This window comes from Hydra viridissima, unplaced genomic scaffold, assembly GCF_058129835.1.
Source record: "Hydra viridissima isolate aposymbiotic clone 2 unplaced genomic scaffold, HvirCarnegie_v1 scaffold_6, whole genome shotgun sequence".
Lineage (NCBI taxonomy): Eukaryota > Metazoa > Cnidaria > Hydrozoa > Anthoathecata > Hydridae > Hydra > Hydra viridissima.
The window spans coordinates 13,950,955-13,978,696 of NW_028324305.1; the positions used below are offsets into that span (position 1 = coordinate 13,950,955).

General features: G+C 28.7%; 3 protein-coding genes and 1 long non-coding RNA gene across 8 annotated transcripts; 3 read left to right on the forward strand and 1 right to left on the reverse strand.

Moving 5' to 3' along the window:
* The first annotated feature begins 63 nt into the window (after positions 1-63).
* On the forward strand, positions 64-3,408 carry LOC149887143 (uncharacterized). Its single transcript, XR_016453662.1, has 3 exons — positions 64-94; positions 3,027-3,055; positions 3,197-3,408. It is a non-coding gene; the product is annotated as an uncharacterized LOC149887143 (long non-coding RNA).
* A 593-nt stretch (positions 3,409-4,001) lies between these two features.
* On the forward strand, positions 4,002-6,696 carry LOC149887144 (uncharacterized). Its single transcript, XM_090090055.1, has 2 exons — positions 4,002-4,475; positions 4,658-6,696. Exons 1-2 carry the CDS (start codon positions 4,118-4,120, stop codon positions 4,720-4,722), a joined length of 423 nt encoding a protein of 140 aa, XP_089946181.1. The 5' UTR covers positions 4,002-4,117; the 3' UTR covers positions 4,723-6,696.
* On the forward strand, positions 6,682-14,228 carry LOC145189927 (transformer-2 protein homolog beta-like). Of its 5 annotated transcripts, none has more exons than XR_016453234.1 (10): positions 6,682-7,511; positions 9,570-9,772; positions 10,161-10,218; positions 10,408-10,536; positions 10,634-10,693; positions 10,769-10,884; positions 11,848-11,933; positions 12,161-12,206; positions 12,437-12,586; positions 12,886-14,228. XR_016453234.1 is itself a non-coding variant. In XM_090090048.1 (9 exons), exons 1-8 carry the CDS (start codon positions 7,506-7,508, stop codon positions 12,166-12,168), a joined length of 654 nt encoding a protein of 217 aa, XP_089946174.1. In that variant the 5' UTR covers positions 6,713-7,505; the 3' UTR covers positions 12,169-12,206; positions 12,437-12,736. The 5 variants fall into 5 exon arrangements, 3 of the variants coding, with proteins under 3 accessions (XP_089946174.1, XP_089946173.1, XP_089946172.1); XR_016453235.1 differs by having other exon boundaries at positions 6,713-7,511; positions 10,173-10,218; XM_090090048.1 differs by lacking the exon at positions 12,886-14,228 and having other exon boundaries at positions 6,713-7,511; positions 10,173-10,218; positions 12,437-12,736.
* Positions 14,229-19,436: 5,208 nt separating this feature from the next.
* LOC145189783 (dnaJ homolog subfamily C member 1-like) lies at positions 19,437-27,133 on the reverse strand. Its single transcript, XM_080066450.2, has 11 exons — positions 26,870-27,133; positions 25,878-25,979; positions 25,570-25,616; positions 25,209-25,380; positions 24,902-24,995; positions 24,581-24,772; positions 21,907-22,037; positions 20,903-21,028; positions 20,278-20,338; positions 19,779-20,176; positions 19,437-19,566 (listed from the first exon to the last, which is right to left on the reverse strand). Exons 1-11 carry the CDS (start codon positions 27,008-27,010, stop codon positions 19,495-19,497), a joined length of 1,536 nt encoding a protein of 511 aa, XP_079922576.2. The 5' UTR covers positions 27,011-27,133; the 3' UTR covers positions 19,437-19,494.
* Between the last annotated feature and the right edge of the window lie 609 nt (positions 27,134-27,742).

A 27,742-nucleotide genomic window follows, 5' to 3' on the forward strand; every position in this document is an offset into this window, starting at 1 on the left:
TAACGGAGTTTTCCAGCCATTACTTTAATAATTTAAATACTTTAAAATTACGTTCATTTTACAAAGAGTTGATCTATGGAGGAATTAGAATGAAGTGAGTTTTTTTTTTTGCAAATTTTTTTTTTTTACTTTTTCTAGCATATTGGCCATTGTAAAAACTACAAAAATTGACAATTGTTTATCTCGTAAACCAATCATTTTTAACTAAAAACAAAAATTCAAATTCAAATTAAAAAAATTGCAACTGATCATCTCACTTTCTTATCTTTTAAAATTTTGTATAAATTTTTAAACTTTTTAAAAATTTGATTAAATATATAAGTAATTCCCTTTTGAATACTACTTTTTATTGTATGCTTGTGATTACTACTTGTTATTACATGCTTGGGTTCCGAATACTGCTTGTTAACAAATGACTGGTTCCCAAATAAGTAATCAATTCACAATGCGAGAGATTCAACTTTTGATTATTCTTTTTTTTTAGAAATATCGAGTGTTAAAAAGAAAAACCAACCTTCTATAAAAAAATTCTCAAATTATTTTTATTTCAGATGTCAAATCCTCTCAAATTTGTTAAAACATGCTTCGCAACTTTTCTATTAGTAATGCACATCAGTAATGTTTTTTTGTGTTTAGCAACTTTATGAAAATCACTGGAGGAAATAAAATCATAATAATTGATCTCGCTGTTATAACAACATTTTTATCTTAACTTACGAATAAAGCTCGTGTAAAAGGAGATTTGTATAATTAGTGTAAAATAGCGCTAATAAATGCTTTGTTTCTTCAAATGAATAGGATTTTAGAAACTCGTATTACGAAGTAACTTAAAATAAAGTTTATAAAAATTATCTTTCCGGGGGTTGGTTATATAGAGATTCTATTGTAAATATAAAAACATTTGCTAAACAATAAATAAACATAAAAGTGTAAAGAAATTGATGTGAGCAATCACTTACTGGCCTAAAAACTAACAACTAGAAGGAGTCTGGAGAGGTCCTACTCAAAATTGCCAAAAAAATTTAGGTATACAAGGCAGTGTTATTCTCCTGAGAATTTCCGTACTCTAGCTATAGTAGATTTCAAACTAATCCTTTAAATAACATGGCTGTATGTCCTATTTTTCAAATCTGGTAAGTATCTGCTTGTCCAAATCTATGCTGGAATAATTTTTTCATTATGGCAATCAAAAATTTTTTATTAAAAAAAAAGAATTCCAGAATTTCTCATAAAAATTATTACTAAGAAAAACTTTACATCAACAAGTGATCAGACTATTTTAATGATAGCGTACAGCATTACAAAAGGGTTTTTTTATTTAGCTTTATTTAAACCATAGCAGAAATGAAGATTCTAATCTGTTTGCAATAATCGATGGCACACAATTGTGTAATATATTTAAAGAAACTGAACTCATTAATTAAAGGATAATTAACAATTTGGATCAGTTAAGTGAATTCTGAGAAGATTCTCAGGCATTTTCAAATGATACATTCTAGTACAATGTGCAGAAACTCTGGATACTATTACAAGCAACATAAGCAAACTATTTGAAATTTGTGAGGTGCTAGATGTTTGTAATTGGGCTCTTAATGTAATTGTAAGCTTCAGAACTCATCAACGCACTGGCAAATCTCTATTTAGAAATAGAAGTCAGAATCCATCCGATTGGAAGTGTGAGAAGAGGAAGAAGTTAAAACAGAGTGGAAAATCTTATGTGCTCATTTGTATCAAAGTAAAAACAGCAAAACTGGTAAAAATCATGGAAACGAGATTTTATTTGTGTTTCAGATATAAGTGTTGGTTAATGCTCGTCAAACTACTCTTGATAACATCCATGATGAGCATTATTCACAGAGCATCTAAGACAAAAGAACCTTTTGGATCAAAACAACAGTGCAAAAAGCCTTAAACGAGGCAAGTTGAAAACCCAAACAAGATGAAACAGAGCTACGCTTATTGTTTTGATGTTGGCATTTAAAAAATAAAAGTCTGCAAAGAATCTTTCTTTCTAAAACTTAAGACAGATGAAAAGCGTATTACAACTTATCACAGGACAAACAACTAACGGAACTATCAATGCCATACCAAAAGGGAGTAGAAAAAAGACACTTAATTGAACAATGCCAAGAATTCCAAACACTGACACGTAAATTCATTCCCTAAAAACGAAAGTCACGGGAAAAGAAAAATGGAATATCTATGTAGAAATATGAATACTACGAAGATAATTTGAAAGTACAAAGAAAAATGTTTAGAAAATGATGTCTAGCCAGGGAAAGAACTGGGACTTTCATAACCCTAAAAAAGATAGATACAACACGTGCAATAAATACAATATATACGATAGATACAACAGGGTGAAAAAACTAAAGACCGACTTGACTTGAGTACTTTGGTCATTTGTTTTGACTTACAATTCGACAATGCAGAGTCTTTTCACTTCCACAAGCTGATGTTTTAAATTTTTCTATAAAAGAAAACTTATTATTTACCCTTTTAACTTTAGATATATCCGGCCAAATACTCTAAGTAGCCACTGAGGAAATGAAGTTACCAGTGGAGTTGTAGTTATCCTCGAAGAGGTACTCTGGGACAATACTGGAATAATAGACATAGTTTTATGAAGTGGTTTGAGTGAACCTCAAAACAGAAATAACATTATGATAACTGCAACCAAAATATTTAATGAAAAACAACACACGGAAATTTTGATAGTATTTAAATAAGTAGAATGAATAATTACGTTTAACACGTTGACATTATCAACCATACTTGTTAATCATTAGTATGATTTTTCTATTAACTGTGTTTTACAAATGCAGTTATTTATTATGACAGTTAAAAAATTATATTTGCAATACTTTTGTATGCAAAATGAATTTTTTAATTCCCACAAAATTTTTAAAATTATTTAAGTCTGAATTTAGTAAATATTGAAACTTAACTTTAAACCTTTTTCAACAATTGGCTGAAAAAGATTGTGCTTTTAAGATTATTCTTTTAAGAGTTTTAGTTTTTTTCAGGGAGCTGTTACAGCCTATTTTGGAAAAAGGTAACTAACCATGCTGTAGAAAAAAAATTAATCAATTCAAGACTTAATATATTGCTTTGCTAATAAGCACTGTAACACCAAAACTGCACACTGTTTTTTTCTCATCAAACAATTTATGGGTTTGAAACACAAATCTTTTAGTAAGTTCAGTGAGCAAGTCATTGAAGCTATGCGCTATCATTTCAGCTCTTATTGGCAGAGGTATACGTGAACCTTTGGTCACCCAGACTACACCAACCAACTTTTGTTGTGTGTCAATGACTGCAACAGCAAGCATTTGTAAGAAGAATGTTAGCCATAAAGGAATTTTATTTTCTGCGATTGTGAAATCTTTTGTTAGAAAGAATAAATAATTAAAGAATTTAGAATTTTCATGTGTTATTTGTAATATTACTTTAAGAATATGCTGTTTTATGCCGTAAAAACTTTGAAAAGCTTTGTGTAAAAATGAAAAAACTGAAAATTGAAACTGTTTTCATGATCGAGATAGGCTGTATTCAACTTTTAAATTTTTGGGGTACAGACTTAATCATCTCATATAGGAGGCTTTCTAGGGTGTTTCTTCAGCTGTGTGAAGGATTAGGGAAAAAAATTTTTTCCTCTCTTAAATTTCACAGCATTTATTTAAAACTATACTTTTGATATAATCTAATGGTAGGCTATGACAAAAGGTTAGAGTTCATTTTTTAAGGCTGTTAGAAAGGGCCCATTGCTGCGAAGTGCCTAAGGAGAACTCTCGCCGTCTTGTTCCGGCAAGAAGGCTCTTGATGGAGTCTTCTTGTAAGTTTTCTTAGTAAACAAAAACATTCATCATAAAAAGTATTTAGTTTAAAAATTTAAAAATTTGCGGAAAGCATTTAGTGTTAATTCAAATATGAGACTTTAACAAACAATAAAATAAACAAATAAATGAATTGAAAATGTTTTTAAAACTTTTGGAACTTTTAAAACAAAATAAACGTTTCATATTACTTTATTTCACGCTTCGTTAAATTTCAATTACGGTTATCTATTTGTGCGCAAAGAATGCAAAGATTTGCTGTAACCAAAGGAAACTTGTAAATGATATTTTTCGTGCTAACGTTGTTTGTAATTCATAATTTAGGATCTTGTAAATATATACAAGATTTTAGTGATAAAATCAATACTAAAAATGGGAATCAGAAGAGGCAGAAAAGCCCTTACCCTTATTACGACTGGCAACTACAACAACATCAAAAGAACCAGGATATTTATGCTGAGACCAGGCGTGAGAATCTAGAGCAATATAACGAACATCAAAAACAATATGCTGAAAGTTTGAACGAAAATCGTGAGTCAACGCGGCAAATATGTGAAACGCACAGAGAAACCCAGGAAAAACTAGCAATAACATCAAATCCTTTAAAAGATGCTTCTACAGATCATGCTTCAAGAAAAGGTGTATTTTTAAAATATATATAATGTGTAAAATTTTAATCTTTAGTCTTTACCATAAATATTGCTACCACCACCATTTCATCATTATTACTGCGATTGTTAGAGAAAGCAGTAGAATCACCTCAAAATATCATCATTGTCGCAATTGTTGCATAAAGATGTTCTATTCTTCCTATTTTTTAGGTATGGTTCTTAACAAAAATGAGGCAACGAATTTCTTATTTAACAGAAGCAAACTAAAGTTATAACACTCTGTGATGTTTTGAAGTATCTTCACTCATGAAGTACCTTCACTTGTATCTTCTCTCTTGACGTATTTACTTTTGACCTACAAAAGTCAAAGAACGAAATAAGTTACAGATTAATCAAGTTTTAAAATAGATCTAATCAACAGCTTAATGAAGAAAAGTTTCTCAGTTCATGAAATCGTCCCTTTGAAAGTAATAATCATTTACAGTTTGAAAAAAAAACACCTAAAACTACTTTTGCGTTAACTTTCCAGAACTGGAAAGACTATTGGGCATTTTTAATTAAACCTGCCCGGTAAACCTTATGAACATTAATACCTTTGGGGTTATAATCCCTGTTTATCATTCCATGTTTCTATGTCATGAATTAATGACAATTGGTTTATTTTCAATTTTAAATTTTGGTTTAAGGATTAGCATTGTGATTGAGTCTTTGAACAAAATTGAACAAAGTTTAGCAAAATTGAATAAAGATTGAACAAAGATTAAAGAAATATTTAACAAAAAAAAGTTGTATTTTATATTCAGGTTTTAATTCAGATGCGTACGGATGCCTAATTTTACTTAGATTTGCTACCGATTCTATATATGTATGAGTGGTCTACTACGCCCCCTTTTCTCCCCACCCTAAGGTTTACCCAACGATTTCTTTTAAAAAAGATTTTTCAGTTGAATGCAATTGATCACTTTTTCTCAGAACTAAACCTTTGTAATTATAAAACATTCTTTGTTAGCAAAACAAAATAAGAACAAAAAAAGTAGTCACTTTAGATTAAACTTGTAGGCTCCCTTGTCATTTAGACCTTTCTGAATCCATATATGGTATCCGATTTTTTTCTATAATGCTGGTTTTTCTAAAGAGGCATTTGAAATATATGCCACGTGAATTTTCAATTTTAACTTTTTAGTTGCGGAACATTAAATCCGGAGAAAATAGCCTTTTTTGCTCGTAACCAAAAGAATTCTAATACCCAAAACATTTCGTTATGCGAAAATTCATTTGAGGGTAATAAGTGAGACAAACGAGCTTTTAAAACGTGTTATGCTTTTGAAGTTTGTGATTATTATAAAAGCAGGTGATTCATTCTTGTGATTTTTATAACCAAATTATTATAAAGCAGGTGATTCATTCTTGTGATTTTTATAACCAAATTTGCGACTTTTTTTTTAAAAAAAAAAATCTTTTTAAATCTTTTTTAAAGCTATTTTGTATCGTTACTTTTTATATTGACACGCGTGATAATAAAAGTAAAATTTTAAGGAGTTTAACTTGAAATTATAAAAGGAAGTCAACAGTTTTAAAATAACATATATTTACTCTAAACGTTTTTTGTTTTTTTATGGTTTACAATCTGTAAACTAATTTTTCAATTTATTCCAGAAATTATTTAAAAGGTATTTTAGTTAAAAAAGTAAGAATCCGTTTAAAACAAGTGGCTTGATGATCATTAAATGTGGTAGGATTAGAATAACTTTCATGGGATTCGCATAAGCTTTATCGGGTTCGCATAAATTCTAAATTCAAAGTCTGTATTTAAAAAAAAAAAAAAAAGGTTGTTAATGATTTTTTTTAAGGACTTTTATTTTGAGACTTTTTTAAGGGGGGGGGGGGGGAGGGTGGAACTCGAATACTACCCAAATTTTTTGAGCCCTTATAACAAAATCGTTTTGTATTAATGGGTTTCCAAAATCAGTTAGATTAAACACAATTTACTGAAAACTTAAAATGAAGCATTTTTCACTCAATATCCCTTCACTAATGACTGCTGTTAATGAAAAAATCTGCATAACTTCAAAAAATCTGATTTCTGTTGCTTTTGATAAAGCGTTCTTTTCTGGAACATTGTAGCAACTCATGAAATTTTAAAATTTTATACAACTATCTAAGGAATATACACGATTTTGCTTCAAAATATCAAACCGAAAATTAAGTTTAAAAAAAAAAAAATCCTGTTTGGGCCAGTCACCTCAAAAGCCAAAAACATTTTACGGTAATGACGAAAATTTTATTTCAAGATTTTACAAATATTATGTAGGATTTTTCTTCGAATAATTAATTATCAGCCGTTACTGGTAATAGTCAAAAAATACTCACAAGAGACGCGATTTCGATTACAAATAGAAGTGCTCAAAACTAATTTAAAAAAACTGTAGATCTCTTTCAAATAAAAGTACATACAGTTTGATTTTTGGTATTTAATCATTTAAGAAAAAATTTTTATTCACTTAAGAAAAAAGTTTTAAAACTTTTTTCTTAAGTGAACTCTAACCAATAAATTTTGAATAAATTGACCGCAAACCAATCATATTTCGATTGATAAAACCACTTTTTAACTCATATTTTAACAAGAAGAATATTTTAGTTGTCATTATGTGGTTATAATATATAAAATTTTAAAGCCTGAAATTTTCAAGTACACTTTCTTTTTTAAGCTTTATAGTTTCAGTTTTTTACTATTTGAACATTTTTGATGATAAAAGAAATATAAGGCCTAAAAAATGCTCTAAGAAAACCATATTAATATTAGCAAAAAATGTTAACTCAAATCTCAATATTCAGAATTAGAGATAGTTCTCTTCTTTTACATTTTTTTGTTTACCTATCCAAAATTTTTTTTAAATTGTTCTATTTTTCCTCCGAAAGAATAAGTCCAAGTTGTGATTCGCACAATTTTTTTCACATGTGAAAATCGAGCTTTACAAAAACGCGCTTTGGCTTAAAATTTCCCAAAATGCATTGTGCCAGTCGTGGGTAAAGGAGAAGGGACTGCTCATGCAAAAAAATGGCGGTAAGATTATCTTTATTCTGATTTACATCCCTTTAACGAGACTCCCTCTTTTGAATTATCAGAATCATATATGTATTCAGATAAAAAGTTTTATCTTTTTTTTTATTTTTATTTTTGCTACATTTTGTCTGGATGTATAGGTTAACTAATTATATGGGCGCAGTCTTAATTTAAATTGTACATGCTTCTACACGTTTACATACTTTTCTTTTCACTAACTTATAAACGATCGTCAAAAAAATAATAACGTTGAAAAAGAATATCTAATGAATGTCTATTTTCTTGTTTAAAATGATCTATTCTTAGATAAACTTCATCATAGTCCATCTATAAAATGAAATAAATCTGAAATACCTCAAAATGTCTGCTATATATAGTTAATTTTGGTATGATAGGTGCCTTTTGTAGTTAGAGTTTTTATTTGACAAAAGAAACAAAAGTTATGGGGTCAATTTATGTAACCTTCAAAGAAATAGATGGACACCTGAGTGCCTTTTCTTTCAAAATGATCGAGGGTTTTAACTTAGAACCACTTGCACTAAAGCAATAGCAGACAGTGATGCTTTCTTTAGGTCTTGTTAAGTTAACTTTGTAAATTGTTTTCACACCTTTCCTTGAAAGAACTCTCTTCATGCTCAGTTTTAGTTCAAAGTTTGTCTCACCAATATCGTAGTAAATATCTGGATGATCAAGGACAAGAAGTCAATCTTTTTTTTTTTTTTTTAATCAAAAATTGTAAAAATATTCAAAAAATTTATTGTCAGAGCAGTAGCAATGGTTACAACCATTGCTGCTGCGGTACTAATAGATTCAGCAGTACAAAGAACTATTTCTGGATTTCCTTTTTAGGAACAATTTTACCTAATACTCAGTTGTAATTCCATTTTAAAATGGTGGAGCACTGGAAGATTTAAGACGTTTTTGTATATGTTTTCTGAAATAGCTTTAGTTAAATCATTTGTTTTAGATTTTCCCTAAAAATTAGATAACACATCAAACCATTTAACCAAATGTTTTTCTTCAAACTTGGTTAACACATTTTCAGGACCAGTTTTCTTGAAACTTTCTTCATTTTGTTGTTTCTTTAAACGCTATCTAATCATTTTCTCTGTTAAGCATAATTTTTGGAGGCAACATAAACTGATAAGGGTCCTTCAGCAACTTTTTGCTAAGCTGCCTAAAGAAAGAACTTCATATTTTTTACGTTTTTGAGATACAGGGGCCACTGTTGTATCCTCTTTAAAACTGTCAAGGTTCTCCATGATTGAAGCATAAATCACTTAAATTAGTTTAATTAGTCAAAAAAGGGCTTCAGACAATTCTTTGTGCCAAGTTTAAACTTTGCTGTTAAAATGCTGCATAAAACAGATTTATACTAGAAAAAACATTAAATGTTTACATAATGTTAAATCATCTATTGCTTGAACAACCATTTCTTTCCTATTGAGAATCAAAAAATGTAAAAGATAGGTTTATTTTCTCTAATATTAATTGTCATCTTATAAGCTAATATCCATAAAGTGTAAAAAAAAAATGATACTCTTGAATCATCGTAAAATTTGTTTTATTAAAGGAAAATTTCAATCATTAAAGTTTAGCTATAGTTAAATGAGAAATGTTAAATTTTTGCTAAAAATATTTTTATATACATATTTATACATTTTGAGAGCTAGTCAGAACTTGTACTAATTAGTATTCAAAAGTATTTTTCTCATAAGTGAATACTGCAAAAAACATTACCACAAAAAAAAAAAATCTTTTACCCTAGTACATAAACAACCAAAAAATATGCAGCAATCTTTTAAAATTTAACTTTGGAATTTTTGTTTGGAATTTACACCAATAAATCATATTTTTAAATTATGTTTTTTGTTCTATTTTAAAACTTAGTTTGGAATTATTTAGCATTTTAAATCTAGATTGTCTTTTTTAAATCCTTTTAGAAATTTTTTTCTTTTATACTTAATCAAATTTGCATATACAGATTTTTCCTCAATAAATAAAAGCAAAAATTGTTGATTCTTTTTGAAAATTAATATTGATTGTTTAATTTTTCAGCCTCGAAATCACTCTAAGTCTGAGTCGAGATCACCATCAAAATCTAGATCTAAATCAAGGTCACGAACACGTAGTAGATCACGTGTGAAGTCACGCTCAAGGAGCTATTCTCCTCATCGCTCTCGTTCTAAAAGCCCAAATCGCAGAAGGTCCTATTCTCGTTCAAATTCTCGTAGTAGGTCAAGGTCCAGAAGAAGAAGCAGGTTTGTTTTATGCTTATAAAATTTTAAATACTAAAAATACAAATGATTGTTCAACCTCTGTTTTCATATAAGTTGGTCAATTAGCTTATATAACTTCCTTATTATAATTAACTTCTGTTAGGCTATTTTAATTTTAACAAAAAACGTAAATAGTTTTAATGTCAGAATGAATTTCTTTAACAGAAATTTATATCAGAAAATGTTTAAAAACTCCTATGATTATTTTAGTTTCTTTTTTTTTTTTTAAAAAAAAAAAACTAAATAAAATTTTGTCACTTTTTCAAATATCTTTTTTAAAATAGAAAATAGAAGTGTTAAAAAATCATTTGGTTTTCCTTTCTATATAGTAAATAGTTTGGCTTATTATGTTTGATAAATAAAATTGTAGATATCGATCTAGAAGCAGATCACCACTGTCACATCGCAAGCGTCACATTGGCAACAGGGTAGGCTTTGTTAGATTATGAAAATGAAGTTTAAAGTATTCTTTTTTTGTTAAGCTAATTTTTTTGCAATTTTTTTAGCAAATTTAATTCTTTAAAGATATAGATAGCTTTGATCATTCTGATTATACATAATTGAGACTTGACTGTAAACAAATTTAAAAATCCCATACATTTTCTTTTTTACCTTAGGAAGCTCCTCCACCAGGAAAATGTTTAGGAGTATTTGGTTTGAGCTTGTATACTACAGATCGGGAAGTTCGGGAGGCATTTGAAAGATATGGGCGTGTTGTTGATTGCAATGTTGTTCATGATCATAATGTAAGCAAAAAATATTACTGGCGCTTGTCATTTTATTTTGTCAAGTCTTTAGAAAAGGTAGTGAATAAAGATTATTTAAATTTTTTCTTCTGTTAAGACTGGTCGATCACGAGGTTTTGCTTTTTTAAATATGTCATCAATTTCAGAAGCTGAAGATGTAAGTATTACTTAAATTTTATAATTTGCTCTTTGTTTTGTTTTTAAATTATATAACTGTAATTGTTTTTAAAAGGCTAAGGAAAGAATGAATGGTGCAGAGCTTGACGGAAGACGTATTCGTGTGGATTTCTCAATCACTCAGCGTGCACATACACCTACACCTGGTGTGTATATGGGAAGACCAACACAGTGAGTTATTTTCTTATTACACAGTTTTTTTTCTGTTTTTTTTTAATTTTCCTTTTGCCTGAGCACTATTTCAAATACAACATTAATGGCATCATAGTTTTTCCAGTTTCAAGTTTTTGATGTATACAACTTAACTAAAATAACAAATTGCTATTGTCAGGTGTGTTTTTTGAAAATATTTAGTAAGGCACATTTGGTTATTTTAGTTATTTTAAAAAAGAAATTATGTAAAAAATTATAAAGTATTGTTAACAGCATACAAGCATAAAATCCACACAAACTTTAGAACCATTATTTTGAATAGACATTAAAATTGATGTGATCTAAAGCAAACAATTATAATAAGTTTTTTGGAAGCAAGACCTGCAATTTATTCTGCTCTCTGCTCACTTTTTTCTGGCAATTCTGTCAAACAGTTGGATTTAGATATTGTTTCAAGAGGTCTGAAATTGTCAGGTTAAGTCCAAAAGAAAGCACCTCTCCACTTGATTACTAATTTTAGAAATACTTTGAGTCCAGTGCATTCCTTACAACAGTGTCACTATCCTAAAGATCTTCAAGAAGTGGATTGCCACGCTCAATTACAATCTCAAGTAGACCTGCAAAAATTTTAGAACCATGATTAAGGCTGTTACCAATGCCATATGATTTCACTGAGCAATATTTGAAATTCATATAAGAAATGTATGAGAAAATTATTTGTGTTAAAATATGTAGTTGTTTGAAATTTTTGGTTCGTTTTCTTTTGTCCTTAAGGTTAGTGTGGATTTATATTCCCTTGCTGTATTTAGCTTACCTTATGAGTTAGCATCATAAGATTATGTAGGATGTCTTATGTCATAAAGTTTTTAAATTTTAAAATTTCTTTATAATCAAATTTTTTGATCTTATAACATACTGTTTTCTATAGGGTTCTATGACATATTCCAATTTGTTAATGGCCCTATTTGAATAAATTTCTAGGTCTTCTCGTTATCGTGGAAGTAATTTTCGTGGTTATAGAAGACGGTCATATTCTCGTTCAAGATCTCGATCAAGGTCACCATATTGTAAGAAAGATTTCTTTTTTTATTCTCTACTAATTTTTGTTTCCTCTGATATTGGAGGTTGTATTTCTAAGTTAGTATTTAACTAAAAATTTAAGCTATAAATGTTTTTTCTATCTGATTTAGCTGTTTCTAAATTTTGTTCCTAGTTGTAAAACTTTTTAAAATGCTATTAGTTTAACATGTAAGCTCTAGTACATTAATAATAAAATATTAATTCATTTTTGCAGATCGTTAAAGTGGCAAAATTGATCAAAAGAAAGAAGTTCTAATCTGGTATTGATTGATCGAGTTCCTTAGAACTTTTAAAGCACCAATCAGTTCCTTAGAATATTGTAGCACATTCTTTGAGTTGTTTTTACAGTGTACATAATGTATGGTCATAATAACCTCATAATAGAGTTGTTTCTAAAGCCTTTTGTAGCGTCTTGTTTGCGTCTATTTTCATCCAGGGGAGTTTTAAACAACCTTTTAAGTGAATTAAATTTGCTTCCATTGTCTTTCAGTTTGAAGGAACTGTAAATGAAGAAAGAAGTTTAAGAATTCGAGAAGATAGAAGATTTCATAGGTTTTTATAAGATTAAGAAGTTTGTTTTGGCTGCAAGCCGTGAGCAAAAAGTTCAAATGAGAATGAATAAATAATTAAAATATTAAAAGTAAGTCACACTGAGTGATTTTGTCCATAACATTGTTTGATTGTTATTTGTTTTTGTTTTTTGTTGTTTTTTTTTGTTACGATTTAATGCTTATTGGCATTCATCTGTAGGTTTCGATTTTAAAAGATCGTTGATTGGAAAATTTCTTCCCGCTCTTTGTTTTTTTTTGTTGTCTTTTTTTTTATCAAGACTTTAATTATCGGGTCGTTTGTCTTCCCCCCTGGAATGATCGTACTTCCCCTGGAATGATCGTAGTTTTAAAGATTTTTTTTGTTATCCTTTCGCATTATTTATTTCAGTTCTTTGAAGAAAGAAGTAATTTAGCAAGTCGCAAGGTTGCGAGAAAATAAGAAATAAGTCAATAAGAAGATTGCAGCATAGTGTTTCCGGTAATCATAATGGAAGGAAGAAGTAAATTACCATGAAGCTATATGCTTTAGAAAAAAAATTCATCACTGTTAACTAGGATAAAATGATATGTTGTAGGAGTTTTAATAATTTTTTTTTAATACAGGTGATTCATCAAGTTAAGAATTGGTACCAAAATACCATCTAATTTAATCGCGTTATCAGAGTACTTGATTAAATATGAAAAAATAAGATTTCATGTCAGTTATAAGATAATTATTACTTTTTCATCGAAATTCAAAATTGCAGCGGAACCTTACAATAATTGATAGAAAACAATCTTAGATGTTACGTCCAGTCGTTGTTTCATGAAAACAACTGAATCTTGAAAAGTTTTACCGTAGCACAGTGATCAGGAATAACTTAAAATTAGGCCAAAATTAATTTTGTCAAAATACTCGTTCAAAATTGCTGAAAATTTACTCTAAGATGTAAAAAAAAAAAGTAGGCAAGGAAAGAAGACTCAAAGTATTTTTAAAATGGTTAAGTATGATCAGGGGGTAGCAATTTTTACTGGGCCCACCACCTTGCCCCTGAGCAATTTTAACTAATTAAGTTTTAAACTAATTATCATTTTGAAAACCAAATGAAAAATTATGAAAATAATTAGTTAAGATGATCTATACGTTTTATATTTCACCTAAATTGAAAAATAAGCTTAGAAATAAATCAGCATCGTCTTATTCATTATGTTCATACACATCTTCGTAATCTATTTCCTCAGTAACTAACTCATAATTTTCTTCGTCTTCATTGTCATACTCATTGTACTCATTATCAGTTTCATTATCAGTTTGGATTTCATCGATGGTATTTTTTATTTGATTTTTTAACAAGTTCTAGAGCGCTCTTTGATAATTGAATTGTTTTAACTTTACTTGTATCTTGAGAAATTATTATAGTTGATATTATTGGATCACTTGTAATAAGAAGATAGTGAAGTTGGTCCTCAATTGTATGGAGTCTTGTATCTTTTCTTGAATGGTGAAGTCTAAATTGTTTATTATCTTTATTTCTAGATTCTTGAGCTTCTTCTGAATATGATCCAATTGGCAACAAGAACTTTGAAATTATTTCAGAACTGAAGCAATAACTTATTATACCAATTATATTTTTCACAATAAACCAATTATATTTTTCACAATAAAGCTTTGCTGTTTTAGTGCAATATTTACTGAATTTTATTGTATCTATCTCATAACTTGAATTTATTATGTTCAAAATGTTTGCTAAACGTGCTATTAATTCTTTATCTATGCCTATAATAGAAGAAAATAAATCAAAATGTTAAAATGCTCGTCTGGTAGTATTACCATCATTTGAAGTTCCAGAATCACCTTGCCTAAGAAAATCTACTCTTAACCCTAATTTTTCAATGAGAATTTATTTTGTATGATTCGTTTTTTTTTCCACAAACTTCTTTGTCATCATTACCACGAATTTGCCATTTTTTTATTTCAAGTCTGTAAAGAAATGTGTAACAAACATTTAAAACACCTTATCCGAGCATGCAATGGAGAAAGGCCTAATTCAATGTTATCTATATTAGAAGTTGGAGTTGGTATTGAGCCACATGCAGTAGAATTCATTTGTTAAGGAGAAGCTGAGCATATATTACAAACTTGTTGTGAAGAAACTGAGCATATTGCATTGGCAGCCTTACCGTCAATCATTGTTAATTTTAAATTAAATTTAACTTTAGTTAGAATTACTTCTAAACCATTTATCAACTTAAACTCTGAATCCTCTAGTAAATTTATTGGATTATGAATATATTCTTTATCGAATTTCAAAATAACTTCTGATTCCTTTAGATATTGAACTCGTATTGGTCGAAGAAATCTAATTGACAATGGTTTAGGGTTTGTCCAAACAGAAATGTTTCCAAATGAAAGATCCAAAGGAACAAAAGTGGTACTAAACAAATCAGAGTCTTTCGAACTATTATTGTCAAATTTTTGCTTATATTCACTTTGACCAGATGCACCATCGAACCCCCCATTTACAACTTAATATTCCTTTTGTTTTATCGTTATTCTCTAGTTGAATAATTTGAGTTATGATTGAATCCATTTGAAAAAAAACGAATTATTGTTTGATCAAGAAGACTTTGAAGTTTAATTTCAGCACTTTGCTCACTAAATATAATGCCATTAGGATAGCATTCTTTTCTTGCTAATAAAATATCACTATATAGAGGATATATTTGCATTTCTTTCCTTAGCTGTAATCCTTATTTTCTGATAAGCTATTTGGGACTAACCAGCTGAGACCATCAAAGCCAAACCTTCTTTTGGAGATAATTTTATAGTAGGCTTTTCATTTTTAATCATATTACTTTATTGGGTTGACTGGGAGAAGAAACCAATTGGTTTAAAGTAAAACACAGACTATAGCATTGACTTCTCCTTGAACTTATTGTAGCAGATAAGATCAACTCGTCATAAGTATGGTCTTTTCCCATTTTTTCACTCTTTCTTCTTTTTGTTCTGCTGCTTGATTGTTCCCATTTAAGGCATTTTCTTCCAGGTGTTTTCTTTTCATTTTGATACGTTATGTTATTAAAAGTTGACGCAATGGAATGTTCTAATTTTTCTAGAATAACTAGATCTGATTGAAGCCAAATTGCTTCTTTAATTTCAAATCAATCACGTTGTCGATTATGATTATAAAGTTCTTTTTTAAGTTTTGAATAAAATTTTCCATTATTTTTAGTATACTTCTATATTGTTTAGAAGAACGCAAGTCTGTCTGATTAACTTAGAATTATCTATTATCTTTGCATGTTATAAAAACTAAAATAAAAAACTTTGTATATAGGGAGAAAATTAAGTTTTAATAATGATAAAAAAAAAAAGCTGTTTTCGATCAATTTCAAACGTATATTAACGTTTAAATCTATTATTTCAGTATTTATTTTTTTTATACCATTAGAATCATAAGAAACCGTAGAAAATAGTTAGCTAATAACATTATTGAAATTACGCTACTTAAAAAACTATATTTTGGCCAAATTTTTAGTGTTTCTCAATCACTGTGCGTAGACATGAATTTAAAATCGATTTATATATTTATCACTGTTCTCAAGTAACCTTAAGTGACTAATGCTTCGATGTGTTAAAACTTACTTTATATATTATGATACGTTTAATTAAATTTTTTCGTATAAGTTGCTGATATACCATCGTCCTTTCCTGAACTTTGAAAAAATCATCAATTTTAGAATTATCCAAGTGAAAAAAAATTTTTTTTTATCTTCTTTCTAAGTGTTTTGGGAAATAAAAACTTGTTTTTGCAAGTTCCTATTTTTATTTTGTTAAGAACTTGGAAGCGATAAAAGATCGTAAAATTAGAATGGTGTTTAAAATCAATTTTCTGAAAACCGCTAAACTTTACATTAGTTGTAATAAAAAGTAATCTATTCGATATTTAAGCAAATTTAGTAACGGATAAAATAGGGAGGTATGTTGGTATTTGCATTTTTCTTATTAAGCGATGGAATTTAAAGTTATGGGTTAGAACCCATGAGATTATGTCTCTACGGTGATGAGATTATGTCTCTACGGTGAACAATCCAAAAGGACAATGATCCCAAACACATAACCAAATTCGTTGATCATGGTTTTGTGCAATTATCACTAATGCAACGGCACACAATGAAGCGAAATGGTCAAAAAGTGGCCAAAACTCAAAATTTTGTAAAGTAATAAACGCTTTTATTAAATTATTGTCCCAACTCTCTGACTAGGATAGTAGACATGAGAGAACCAAAATATATATTTTTCTTATCATTTGATATTTTTTCTAATAAGTTGTAAAAAAAAATTAATGAAAATGGTGTATTAAAAAAATTCCACTTATGGCCACTTTTTGAACTTTTCGCTTCATAGTGCGGCATGGGCAATCTCCTGACCTAAGTTTTATTGAGAAATTATGTAAATAACTTGATAAAGTTCAAAAATGCTAAAGAATCGTATAAGGAACTTCAAACTGCCTCACAGTGTGTCATTTTAACAATCTAGGAGGAAAAAAATAAAATTTTCAACTTATTTTAAAGTTTTTACTTGTGTTATGTTTTTGATTTTTTTTGTAATGCGACAAAAATCTGGTTTGGTTTTTAATTACTATCAAATTAAACCTCATACCTTTGAGTTATTAAAGCAAAAAAAATTATTCTGTGAATATTTGCTAACTAATTATACTTATGCTGTTTAACAGAATGGCTCTTTTTGATATATGGGTACGAACAACCCAAAAGTTTGGAAGTTTAATGCATTGATGAGATATGTTCTTGAAGAAATAGGAGATGTTGAAAAGTCTGAAGCTGTTTTAAAGTGTATAGAAAATAAAATTAGATGTTTTTTATCAAACCCTTCAGATGAAATGGACAAAAATAGGGAGACATCATCGGCAGTGCTTACTGGACACCTATTCTTCTTGCATTAATAAAAATATTGTATTTACTTATTCCTATATTTCAAAATGTACAACATACTTCCCAGCAGAATGGCAAAATAGTTGGGCTTGGCCGGTCAACAAAATTTTTTAGCGCTTGTGGCCCTAAAGCTCAAAAGAACAAATTGCGATATCTCCTAGAGTCAAGTAGCCAAGAGCTAAGTATGGCCACGGAAATGAAGCTGAGGAAAGAAGCAAAAAGAGATTCAGCTTTTATTGTTCAAGAACTTTCAGTTGCATCTCCGGATCAAGGTACAATTTTAAAAAGACACTGAAGTCATCGCTAAAGTAACCAGCATCATTGTCGGCGGAACTAGTGCTCGCATTAATAGTGGATATTAATCTCTCCACTCAACAGTATCAACGAATTAATGAGCAAGCTGGAAGCTTAAATTGCAAGCTATATCCATCTTACCACAAAGTTAAAGAAGCCAAGCGATTATGTTATCCTCAAGGAATTATGATAACAGAATCATCTGCAGAAACACCTCTACAAGCTCTCATTGATCGCACACTCTTTCGCTTTTGTCAAATACAAGATGTGAGAGAGAAATTACTTCTACATAAAGATAATACATACGGCTTCGTCATTAAATAGGAATGCAACGGATCGGAGTAGATGCGATGTAAGCAGAGGTTTACAGAGCAGAATTCAACCGATGAAAGTCTATTTAGTATTTCTATGGCATAAGGGATAGATACTCAATATATACTCAAACTTGGAAAAACAATCCCACATCATCTACTAGGTATTGTCGTCCCATTAAACTGTTTTTCGCGAAGGAATCTTTAGATTTAATAATTAAAGAAGTCATTTATTTAAGGAAACAAATTAAAATGCTTACACCACCAATGTATTTCTCAGAGATCTTGACATTACGGTAATACCAACTATGAAACTTTGTATGATTGACTGAAAAGTTTGCAATTCGGTGTCATCATGTTTTTCCCCACAATACTGATACATATGTGGGGCAAAACCTACTGAAATGAGTAATATAAATATATTATTAAGAAAAGAAATAAGCAAAGAATATCTTTCCTTTGGATCATCACCTTTTAATATCTGGATTAGAACATTTGAATGCGTTTTTCACATTCATACCGCTTAGAAATAAAAACATGGCAAGCAATTAGAAACGAAAATAAAGAAAAGGTAGCATGAAAAAAAAAATAAGTTCAGGAAAAGTTTAGAACTGAATTGGATTTTTTATCGATGCACCCAAACAACAAACTGGAAATACAAATTATAGAAACTGCTGTCGTAAATTTTTTCAGAAATGGTGCGAAGTCGGCAGTGCACTTAGAACATATAAAACGCTTAGGAATTATTCTAGAACGTATAAACTCGGATTGTAAAATCAATTTGGATAAATTCGAAACGTACGCAAAAGACCCGGAACCTGTACATTGAACTATACGGAAAGTACCCTATGTCTATTACCCCCTTCGTAAAGTTTTATTTCATGGCAGAGCCATTATGGAAACGTGCATTCTTCCAATCGGACAATATTCTGAAGCCCAAGAGGCAAGAAACAAACACAACAGGCAGTTTAAGGAACATTTTACGAGGAAAACATTTCGAATGCACATAAATACGGATTTATTAAACAGACTGCTAATTACTTTAGATCCGGTTACAGCATGTTTGAGAGCATGCCCGAAAACTATGCATAATAAAATGAATCCTGAATTGTTAAATGAGTTAGAAAGTGAGCAAAATGAGACAGCTTTAGAAAGTGACAACTCTGTGGACACATCTGAGGATTCACTAGATGAACATGATGAACATTACGAGAACTTTCTACCTTTTACCCGTTTTATCAAAATCACAGATCGTGAGGATTACATTTGGCCCAGTTTTGTTTTTTTCTTTCTTTTTTGTTTTTTAAAAGCCAAAATAAATTAAAATCATATATAACCTTAACAAAATTGTAAAAAAAAAAAAAAAAAAAAAAAAAAAAAAAAAAAAAAAAAAAAAAGAAAATAATGATGAAACTTATTTTAATTTCGTTATAAATAATTCTATTTTTGTAAACAAACAATTAACTTCCTTGTTGAGATTTTCGTTTCTTCACGTGATCAGCTAAAGCCTTATATCTGGCTATACACTGTTCCTAAAAAAGAGCAATCATGCAAGGTTAACTCAAGCTTAAACAGCGTATTGGTTTTTATTAACACAGACAAATATTAATATAGAACTTTTGTTAAACTTCTTTCTTTTAGAGAGGGCGTAGTTTTAAAAAAATGATATTTTGAAATCAACATAGAATTTCGAAAATACAGCAGTAATGAGTAGGTACATTTTATTACTAAAAAAAAAACACACCTTGGTTTTATCAGGAACTGCTCTTGCAATACAAGACCATCTATCTGTAGTTGACTTAGGAAATTGTGAAATGGCTGCTTCTAAGCACTTCTGCTGAACTTGCGTCCATGAATCGACAGCAATCTCTGTTTTCACAGTACTATTATCAAGAGTTTCTGATAAATTCTCTTCCACAGGTCGTGTTTTGACTTTTTTTTTTAAGCTTGTGTATACTTCCACTGGTTCTTCTTCACAAGCCTTACCTTCGTCATAGTCGTCAGGGATATCATATTGTGACTGGTATAAATCTGAGTCGCTAATGATCGATGTTTTCTTAAGTTCTAAATCTATTGTTTTTGTGATTATCGAATCACTGATGTTGATGGCAGTTTTTTTTTTGGTAGACAAAGCGGCAGTTCCTATGTAAATTAAGAAATTAAAAACACAGGCAAAAAAAGCTATACATTTTTATAAGGCATAAAATAGGTTGATAATATAAAGTTAAGATTAAACTTCTTACCAGTGACACTGGGCAAATTTGATGCAATCGTACTTTTCATTTCTTTAACTTTTTTTGTTATCTAAATTAATTGATAAATTTCTATGGATTGTTGACATATGAGTACACTTAACTTAGATGTTGTAGTTTAACGCCCTCATAGCAAATGCCTTATGGACTCCGCATGTATTCTGTCCAGAAGAGACCCTGACGGTCAGAAAGTAGTTCATTTTTTATATAAAATATTTAGCTTGGTTACATGTAAACACAAATACAATTTGAGAGATGCAGCCATATACCAATTTTCGATAAAATTCAGATCAGCAATTTACTTAAAAGTTCATAAACATTTTTTAATAAAATTGTTATTGTAAAAAAAACTCACAAGATTTCAGATTTTATAACTTTATTTTTTATAGTGAAATTTAGCAGATCTTAAATACATTTTTGATTACGAAATTAATGTTGTCAGTGAATACATTTTTGATTATGAAAAAAATGCTCTGCCTTTAGTTCAGTCCTTTTTTTAGTCCAGTCACAATTCTTTAGCATTAAACAATACATTATATTATATATATAATATATTTACAAAACCAAGTAAAATATCTAAAACTAAGTAGACCCCAAAAATAAACAATCCTTATACCTCATCTCCCCTGCGACCAAGATCATGACCAATTCTTTCCCACCTTCCCAGTGTCCCAGCTGGATATTTACACATTGCTTTAGCTAAAGATGCATAATCCTCCTCAGTCCACTCTTCGTCTTTTCTCTAAACATCAATTATTTACATAATGCTACTCTAAAGTAACACACAAAGAAACTTATGCTTTATAATCTTATGTTTCACAATATCGTGTCTAGGTTATTACCTATATATGGGTTTAGCAAACATGTTTAAAGCTAAATACTTAATGCAAAAAAAGATTTAAAAACTTTTAAATTCATATATTTTATTTAAAATCTGCAAAAATAATTGTCTAGAGTAGTGTTTGCTGAGTAGGTTGTAGCAGAGAACACACTAGTGAAAATGCAGGTGACATGGAAATTATCTAGATGATTTGCTTTTAGTTTCAAACAACAAAACAAAAAGTAAAACTTTTCTATTACACCATTAATGTTTGATAACAAATCATGTTTAAAAACAAGAGTTTAAACACATTTTACAGCTGTTTCTTTCCCAAGGTTATCTGAAGCTATTTTTAGTCTATTTTTAAAACTTTGTAGATAAATATAAAAAAAGAATTGGATTCTGCTTCTGCATTTTAAGCAATTTTAAAAGTTCTATTTAACCATATCTTAAGCAACAAATTAATCTTCCTTATTATTAATTAAACTAATTTTTCTGTCTAAAAATATCACCTTGTACCTCTTCTAGACAAAATCAACTTATCTTTTTACAAATTTTAAGACTAAACAAAATTTAAATGAATTTTTGATAAAACATTTGACTATATCACATTGTGATGTGATATAGTCAAATAGAATAGGTTTCTAATGGAAAAAAATTGATTTCATTTGGATTGAACCAGGCATTTGAAATTAATTTTATTTAGTTACTTTCAGAACACTTTTGCAGAATTAGTATCATGCAAAGAATGGGATATATTTTAAGAAGCAGTAACAATGAAAAATTAATTTTTTGAATACCATGCGCACATCACTGTTTCTATGTTCATGATTGTTTTGTGAACTACAAACAAAAGCTCCCTCTTCACTTTCAAACTCAGATGCATCACGAAGGACAGGTTTCTCTTTAATGCGCTTTGGACGAAGTTTTTCTAAAAATTTAAAACAACATTGTTAAAGACATACAATAATGTTTAGTAACTAGAGATAATTAAAAATAATTTGTTTAAAATTTTCTTTCAAAATGCTATTTTATTCTTCACAGAGGCAATTACAGGATCAGCTTCAAATAAAACTTTTTTGTTAAATACCTAAACTTCTATATCAACCCCCTGTGAAATGTGAATACAGAAATATGCACACTCGAATTAATTTAAGTGTCAACACCTTTTGTATAACTATAACAACCAGAATTGATTTAACTCAAGCAAAAAAAAAAATATGCAAACATTTTTTTAAAGGATCATTTCTTCAATATTGACAAATATTTTACTTGTTACTTTTTGAAAAAAATTGCTTGTTAGGAGGTTAATAATATTTTATTAACCTCCTAACAAGCAATTTTTTACATAAAGTATATTATGAGACATACTTTAGTTATTATGAAAAAAAAAAATAGTATATTGAAATGAGAAAAGACTGAGATTAAGTTGTTGGATGACAGGGGAGTTAAGTGCAATTCTATTTGCTTTACAAACATTTATTAGTTGAAATAATTTCTCTTTATCATGATTCTTTCTGAAAAATATTAATTATAAAATAGTATTTTTCAAATCAGAAAGAAAATAATCTGAGGAATTTAAATCTAATTCGAATAAAGATATTTCACAAAATGTCCTCATAAAATTTTCATAACTTTACATTAATCATTGTTTTGTATATTTTTAAGGAGACCCATTCAAAAAAATAACACAACTCTGTATTTATAGGCCATTTCATAATTTTTTTGTAATTTTCAAAAAAAAATTAATTTAGGGAGTGATTTTATTACAGGGTGAGTAATTTAAGCTTCATACATTTTTTTCAAAAAACTTTTTTAAATGTAAAAATGACTTTGAAAAAATTGCATTGGTTTAAATAAATATGTAAAAATGCAAATCATAAGAAATTCAATATTTTAAAAATATGTAATCTCAGAAGAAGAAGTTGGATATAGTATATGGCGAAGCCCATCAATAATAGAATGCTTTGCCAAACAATCTAATGTGATGCTAAACAAACTTTGCCACAGTAAGTAGCTTATTACTGCTCAAATGACACTTCCTGTTAGCAAGCAAGATATAAGAATTACTTGACTCAAGATGGGAAACTGATTTGTAGCTTAGCTAAACACCAGTCAGTATAGACTTCAACGTCATCAAGAACTATAATTATTATAGATCCATCATTTGATTTACCTTTAATAAGAGTTTGTCTATAGGTACTGTTAATGTATCTTTAGACTTTCAAGTCCATTTTTATTATCAAGATCTAATATGTAAACAAATTAAACACTTTTTCATCCAAAAAGTCCCTCCAGACTATTCAATAACCCACCCTCCTTACCAGTTCCAGTAACTTTTTGCATTTTTATCCTTTGTTGGGGGACCTTCCAGAAAAGTGAATTATTAATCAAAAGATGTTTTCTATCTATAATTATTCCTGACCTACGCAACCATTTTTTATGAAGACTTTATACTATTAGTCATACTCTTTCATCTGCTTCTCCAGATCTTCTTAGGGTCACATGTTGATTTAGTCATTTCAGGTCAAATGCTTTGCTTTTGCAGCAGATGTAGCAACAGGGATTACAAATCAAAGAGATGTTTGTGATTCATTTAATTCAGTCTGATGGTCTGAAACCTGTAGAAGTTTCTTGATTTACATCATGAGCTCTACCTCTTAAACTTACTACATTCATATCCTTTCCATTGCTACTTGAAGTTTAATTCACATCCTGTAATTCAGATTCATAAACTTCATTAGCAATGTTTTCAGTTAGAACTCTTGTATTAATCAATGGTTTTTCTTTGCATAACTTTTGTTGTTTTTTAAAAGATGTCAGCCATTTTTCTTTTCTCTGCCTTTACCTGACAATTTCATTGGAAAGGGTTTTATGAGATGACCACTGGCCTCTTAAATAAGGGCATTAGATAGAGACCATTGTTTAAAAACCAAGTCAAAGACTTTTTTTTTTTTTACAGATAGAAAACATCTACAGTAAACAAGAAATTTAAACTTTCATATATTATTTAATTGACATAAATAGAAATGTTACAAATGTAAGGCTTTGCATTTATTTAGACTCACCTGTCATTAAAAAGAATCATCTCTTCCTGAATCAATAAGGCTTTTTTTATTACATCTTTCAGTATGGGAAATGTCTAGTTACTTTGAATATCAAACTTTTCATAAGTCTAGATTTAATTTTGTTTTTTATATCCTTCATTGTAAAATCAATTTTTAAAGATTTTCAAATAAGTGCACTACTAAGAGTACTTGGTGAATAAAAGTAGTAAGATAACAGCAGTAAAATAAGGGAAATACTATAGCTTAAGATATTTTTGAAATTGATTTCCACATTAAAATTTTATTTTTATCAAAATGTATGTGAAGTAAATATTGCTCAAGTCCAAACCATAATAAAGTCAGTCCCCACATAGAGAGCATTAAACAATTTCTAAGGACTTTACATTTTTTCTACAAACCTTCTTACCAGCCTCCCTGGCTTTTTGAGCCTCACGCTCTTCTTCTTCCTCTCTTAATTTTCTTTCTTTTTCTTTTTTTCTATTATCACTTATTTCCTTGATAAGTGAAGGGATTCTAGTAATTTGGCTGACTAAAAATCTGTAAATAACAAATGGTAATAGATCCCAACCAGTTGGTTTCCGATAACCAAGTTCTTTCTCTACAAAAAAATACTATACATTGTATTTGCTTATATTAATTTCATTTAATTATCAAACTATGTTTCTAGGCAAGTTAAAAACAAAATTAAAGTTAAATATGCAAAAGTTAGAGATGAAAAATTTAGTACGTAGTATAGCATCAGTATCTAAATCCTCTTGTAATAGTTTTCCTTTTGCCTTTTTCTTTTCCTGTCGCTTTCGTAAAGGGTTTAGAACTTCATCCTAAAAGTCAAAAGCAAATACTCTTTATACATCTCACATGGGAAAAGAAAGGAGGAAGAAAATGAGAAGAAAGAAATCTTTATTTCAAACTTCCTATTCTAAAAGTGCCGTTTATAACATGAACCAATTCATATTAAGTAACTTCTCAAGGACTATTGTTTTTTTAAGTTTCTATTTGACTTCAGAAAAGAAAAGTATTTAAACTACTTATACCATTTCAAACTTCTTTTCCCAGTAAGCAACAAGCCATGTCAAATAGTGTCCGATAGTAGCAATTATTGAAACTATTAAAGATAATTCAAGAGTGCCCATTTTTCTATATTTTCTGTAATAGTATGCTGGTTGTCGCCATGTAGGCAAACCATTTTTTAACACATTATCATATCTAAATATAATTAAATTATATCAGGATAAATAAGGTTACACAAAGTACAAGAATGCTTGTGTTAGCTTATAAAAATTAAGTAATAAATATATTTGATATTTTTAGTTAAAATATATATTATAACAACTCCTAATTAAACATAAGTAATAAACATCATGAGAATCATCACTTTTCATCATAATCACTCACTTTTCTCTTTTTTCTTTGTCCTTCAGTATTTCATAAACAGCAACAAGCTACAAACAATTTATTGTTAAATGGTTGTTGTGGCTATGATATAATTACAATAACATAAATGACACGATAATAATACTAATACCAAAAATAATAACAAAATAGATAAAATTTTCTAATCATTGTTGTTGCTGTTTTTATTATAAATATTTTTATTGCTTAGGATTTTAACATGCAAATGTATTTTTTGAACAGAAATTTGAAAAAAAATTTCAAATACAAAATGTTTGGAAGAAATAAAGATCATACATTAAATCTATTACCTGTCTAAATTTCTGCTCAGCATCTTCTGCAGAATTTCTATCAGGATGAAGAACAATTGATTTTTGTCTATAAGCTTTTTTTATTTCTTTTACACTAGCTTCCTAAATATATAAAAAACACTATTTAAAAAGTACTTTTTCACTTAACAGATAAATTACCTTAAGCGATCTCATTTTATCTACTGTTATGATTAGGAATAAATTGTAGTTGGTGCAATAGAAATTTATTGACATAGGTTTGTTACATTGATAAGATTAAAAAAAAAATGAAATCATGTACAAGACAATTATACATGATTTCATTAATTTCTTTTTTTTTTTTTTTTTTTTTTTTTTTTTTTTTTTTTGTTTTTTTTTTGTTTACAAGTTTTTCAGAGTTAATAAATATTTAACTAATATTTATTAATTCAAATTATCAACATGACCATAGTTGCATAAAATACTTTGGAGTTATTATAATAAACTCTTTTTCAGTTTTTTTTATTATTTAGCAAAATATTACTTTGCACATTGAGTTAGAATAAATCAATTTTAAGTACGCAGTGCAAAAATAATTGATTGTGTAAGAGAGACTTGCAGACCTAAAAAAGGTCAAAAAAGAACTACCATCCACTATAAAATAAAAAAACCACAAAATTTTTCAGGTTGTTGGAGACCCTGGTTTTTAATACTTTTGAACTCTTTTTAACACATGTAGATTTTTCTATATAATATAATTCTCAAATGTTATGTAAGGAGAGCAAAAAATGTAGGAATTGTTTACTAATTAAATTTGATATGCGGTTTTGAAAATGCAAGGAAATAAAATGTATGAAGCGAAAAACTTCTTTTAAGAACAACTTTGATATGAACTAAAAAGAAATTACAAAAGCAAGAATAATTTGTATATTACAGTGAAATTATTTCTAAATTATATTTAACAACTATTAATATTTAAATGTTTTTTTACAAAACAGCGAAGCAAACTCTTTAATTAGAAGTATAAAACTTACTTGGGTTATTTCAAGCAGCTCATAGAAAGTTCCATTAACTTCTTCAAAAAGATCAAATATTTCAAAATCTGTGCCATCATAATCCCAACTCTTACAAGAATGCAACAAATAAAACAACCAAAATGTCCATAAAAATATCATGTTGGTTAGCCTTTAGAGTCTCACAGACATTGTTTTCTAATTGAATTTCAATTTTATTTAATGACTGAATATGTCACTGTTGCTAAATATTCAAGATAAAAAGAAAATATCAAATTTGAAAAACATAATTTTTTACTTTTTAGGTTGTTTATTTTTTAGGTTTTATACATATAAAACAGTTACGGTTTTGTATGTATGATATGGATCATTTTTTCAAAAAAGCAGCCGCCACATAATTTATTGTTTAACGCGAAATTGTAAATAAAACTTAATAAAGTGCACTCGAGAAACATTGCCGGAAAATTCGAATGAACCCTAATCGCTTAGACATCCTTGCGAGTTTAATTTAATATGAACACTTTTTTTTTGGCTGTAAATAACGTCATGGACCTATAAGAGATGGACGTGCAACAATATTGGTTTTTTTGCGAACCATGTTCGTTTCTTATTGTTACAAATCTTTTCTTTTAAACAATAGATATTAAATTATATTAAAGTCTGTCGGATTCGTCAAAAAATTTTGATCTCGTCTAACCAGTCACATCAACTTCCTTTTACTTATCAAAGATAACAGCAATAGTACCAAGTTTTAAGCTTAATTTTATATAGATAGACATTCTTAATATTTTAAGAAATAACGCTGATGATGATATAGAAACTGAGATCATTTACTTAACGACCTTAGTACATATATAATTAGAGAAATACTAAATAATACAAAATATCAACTAG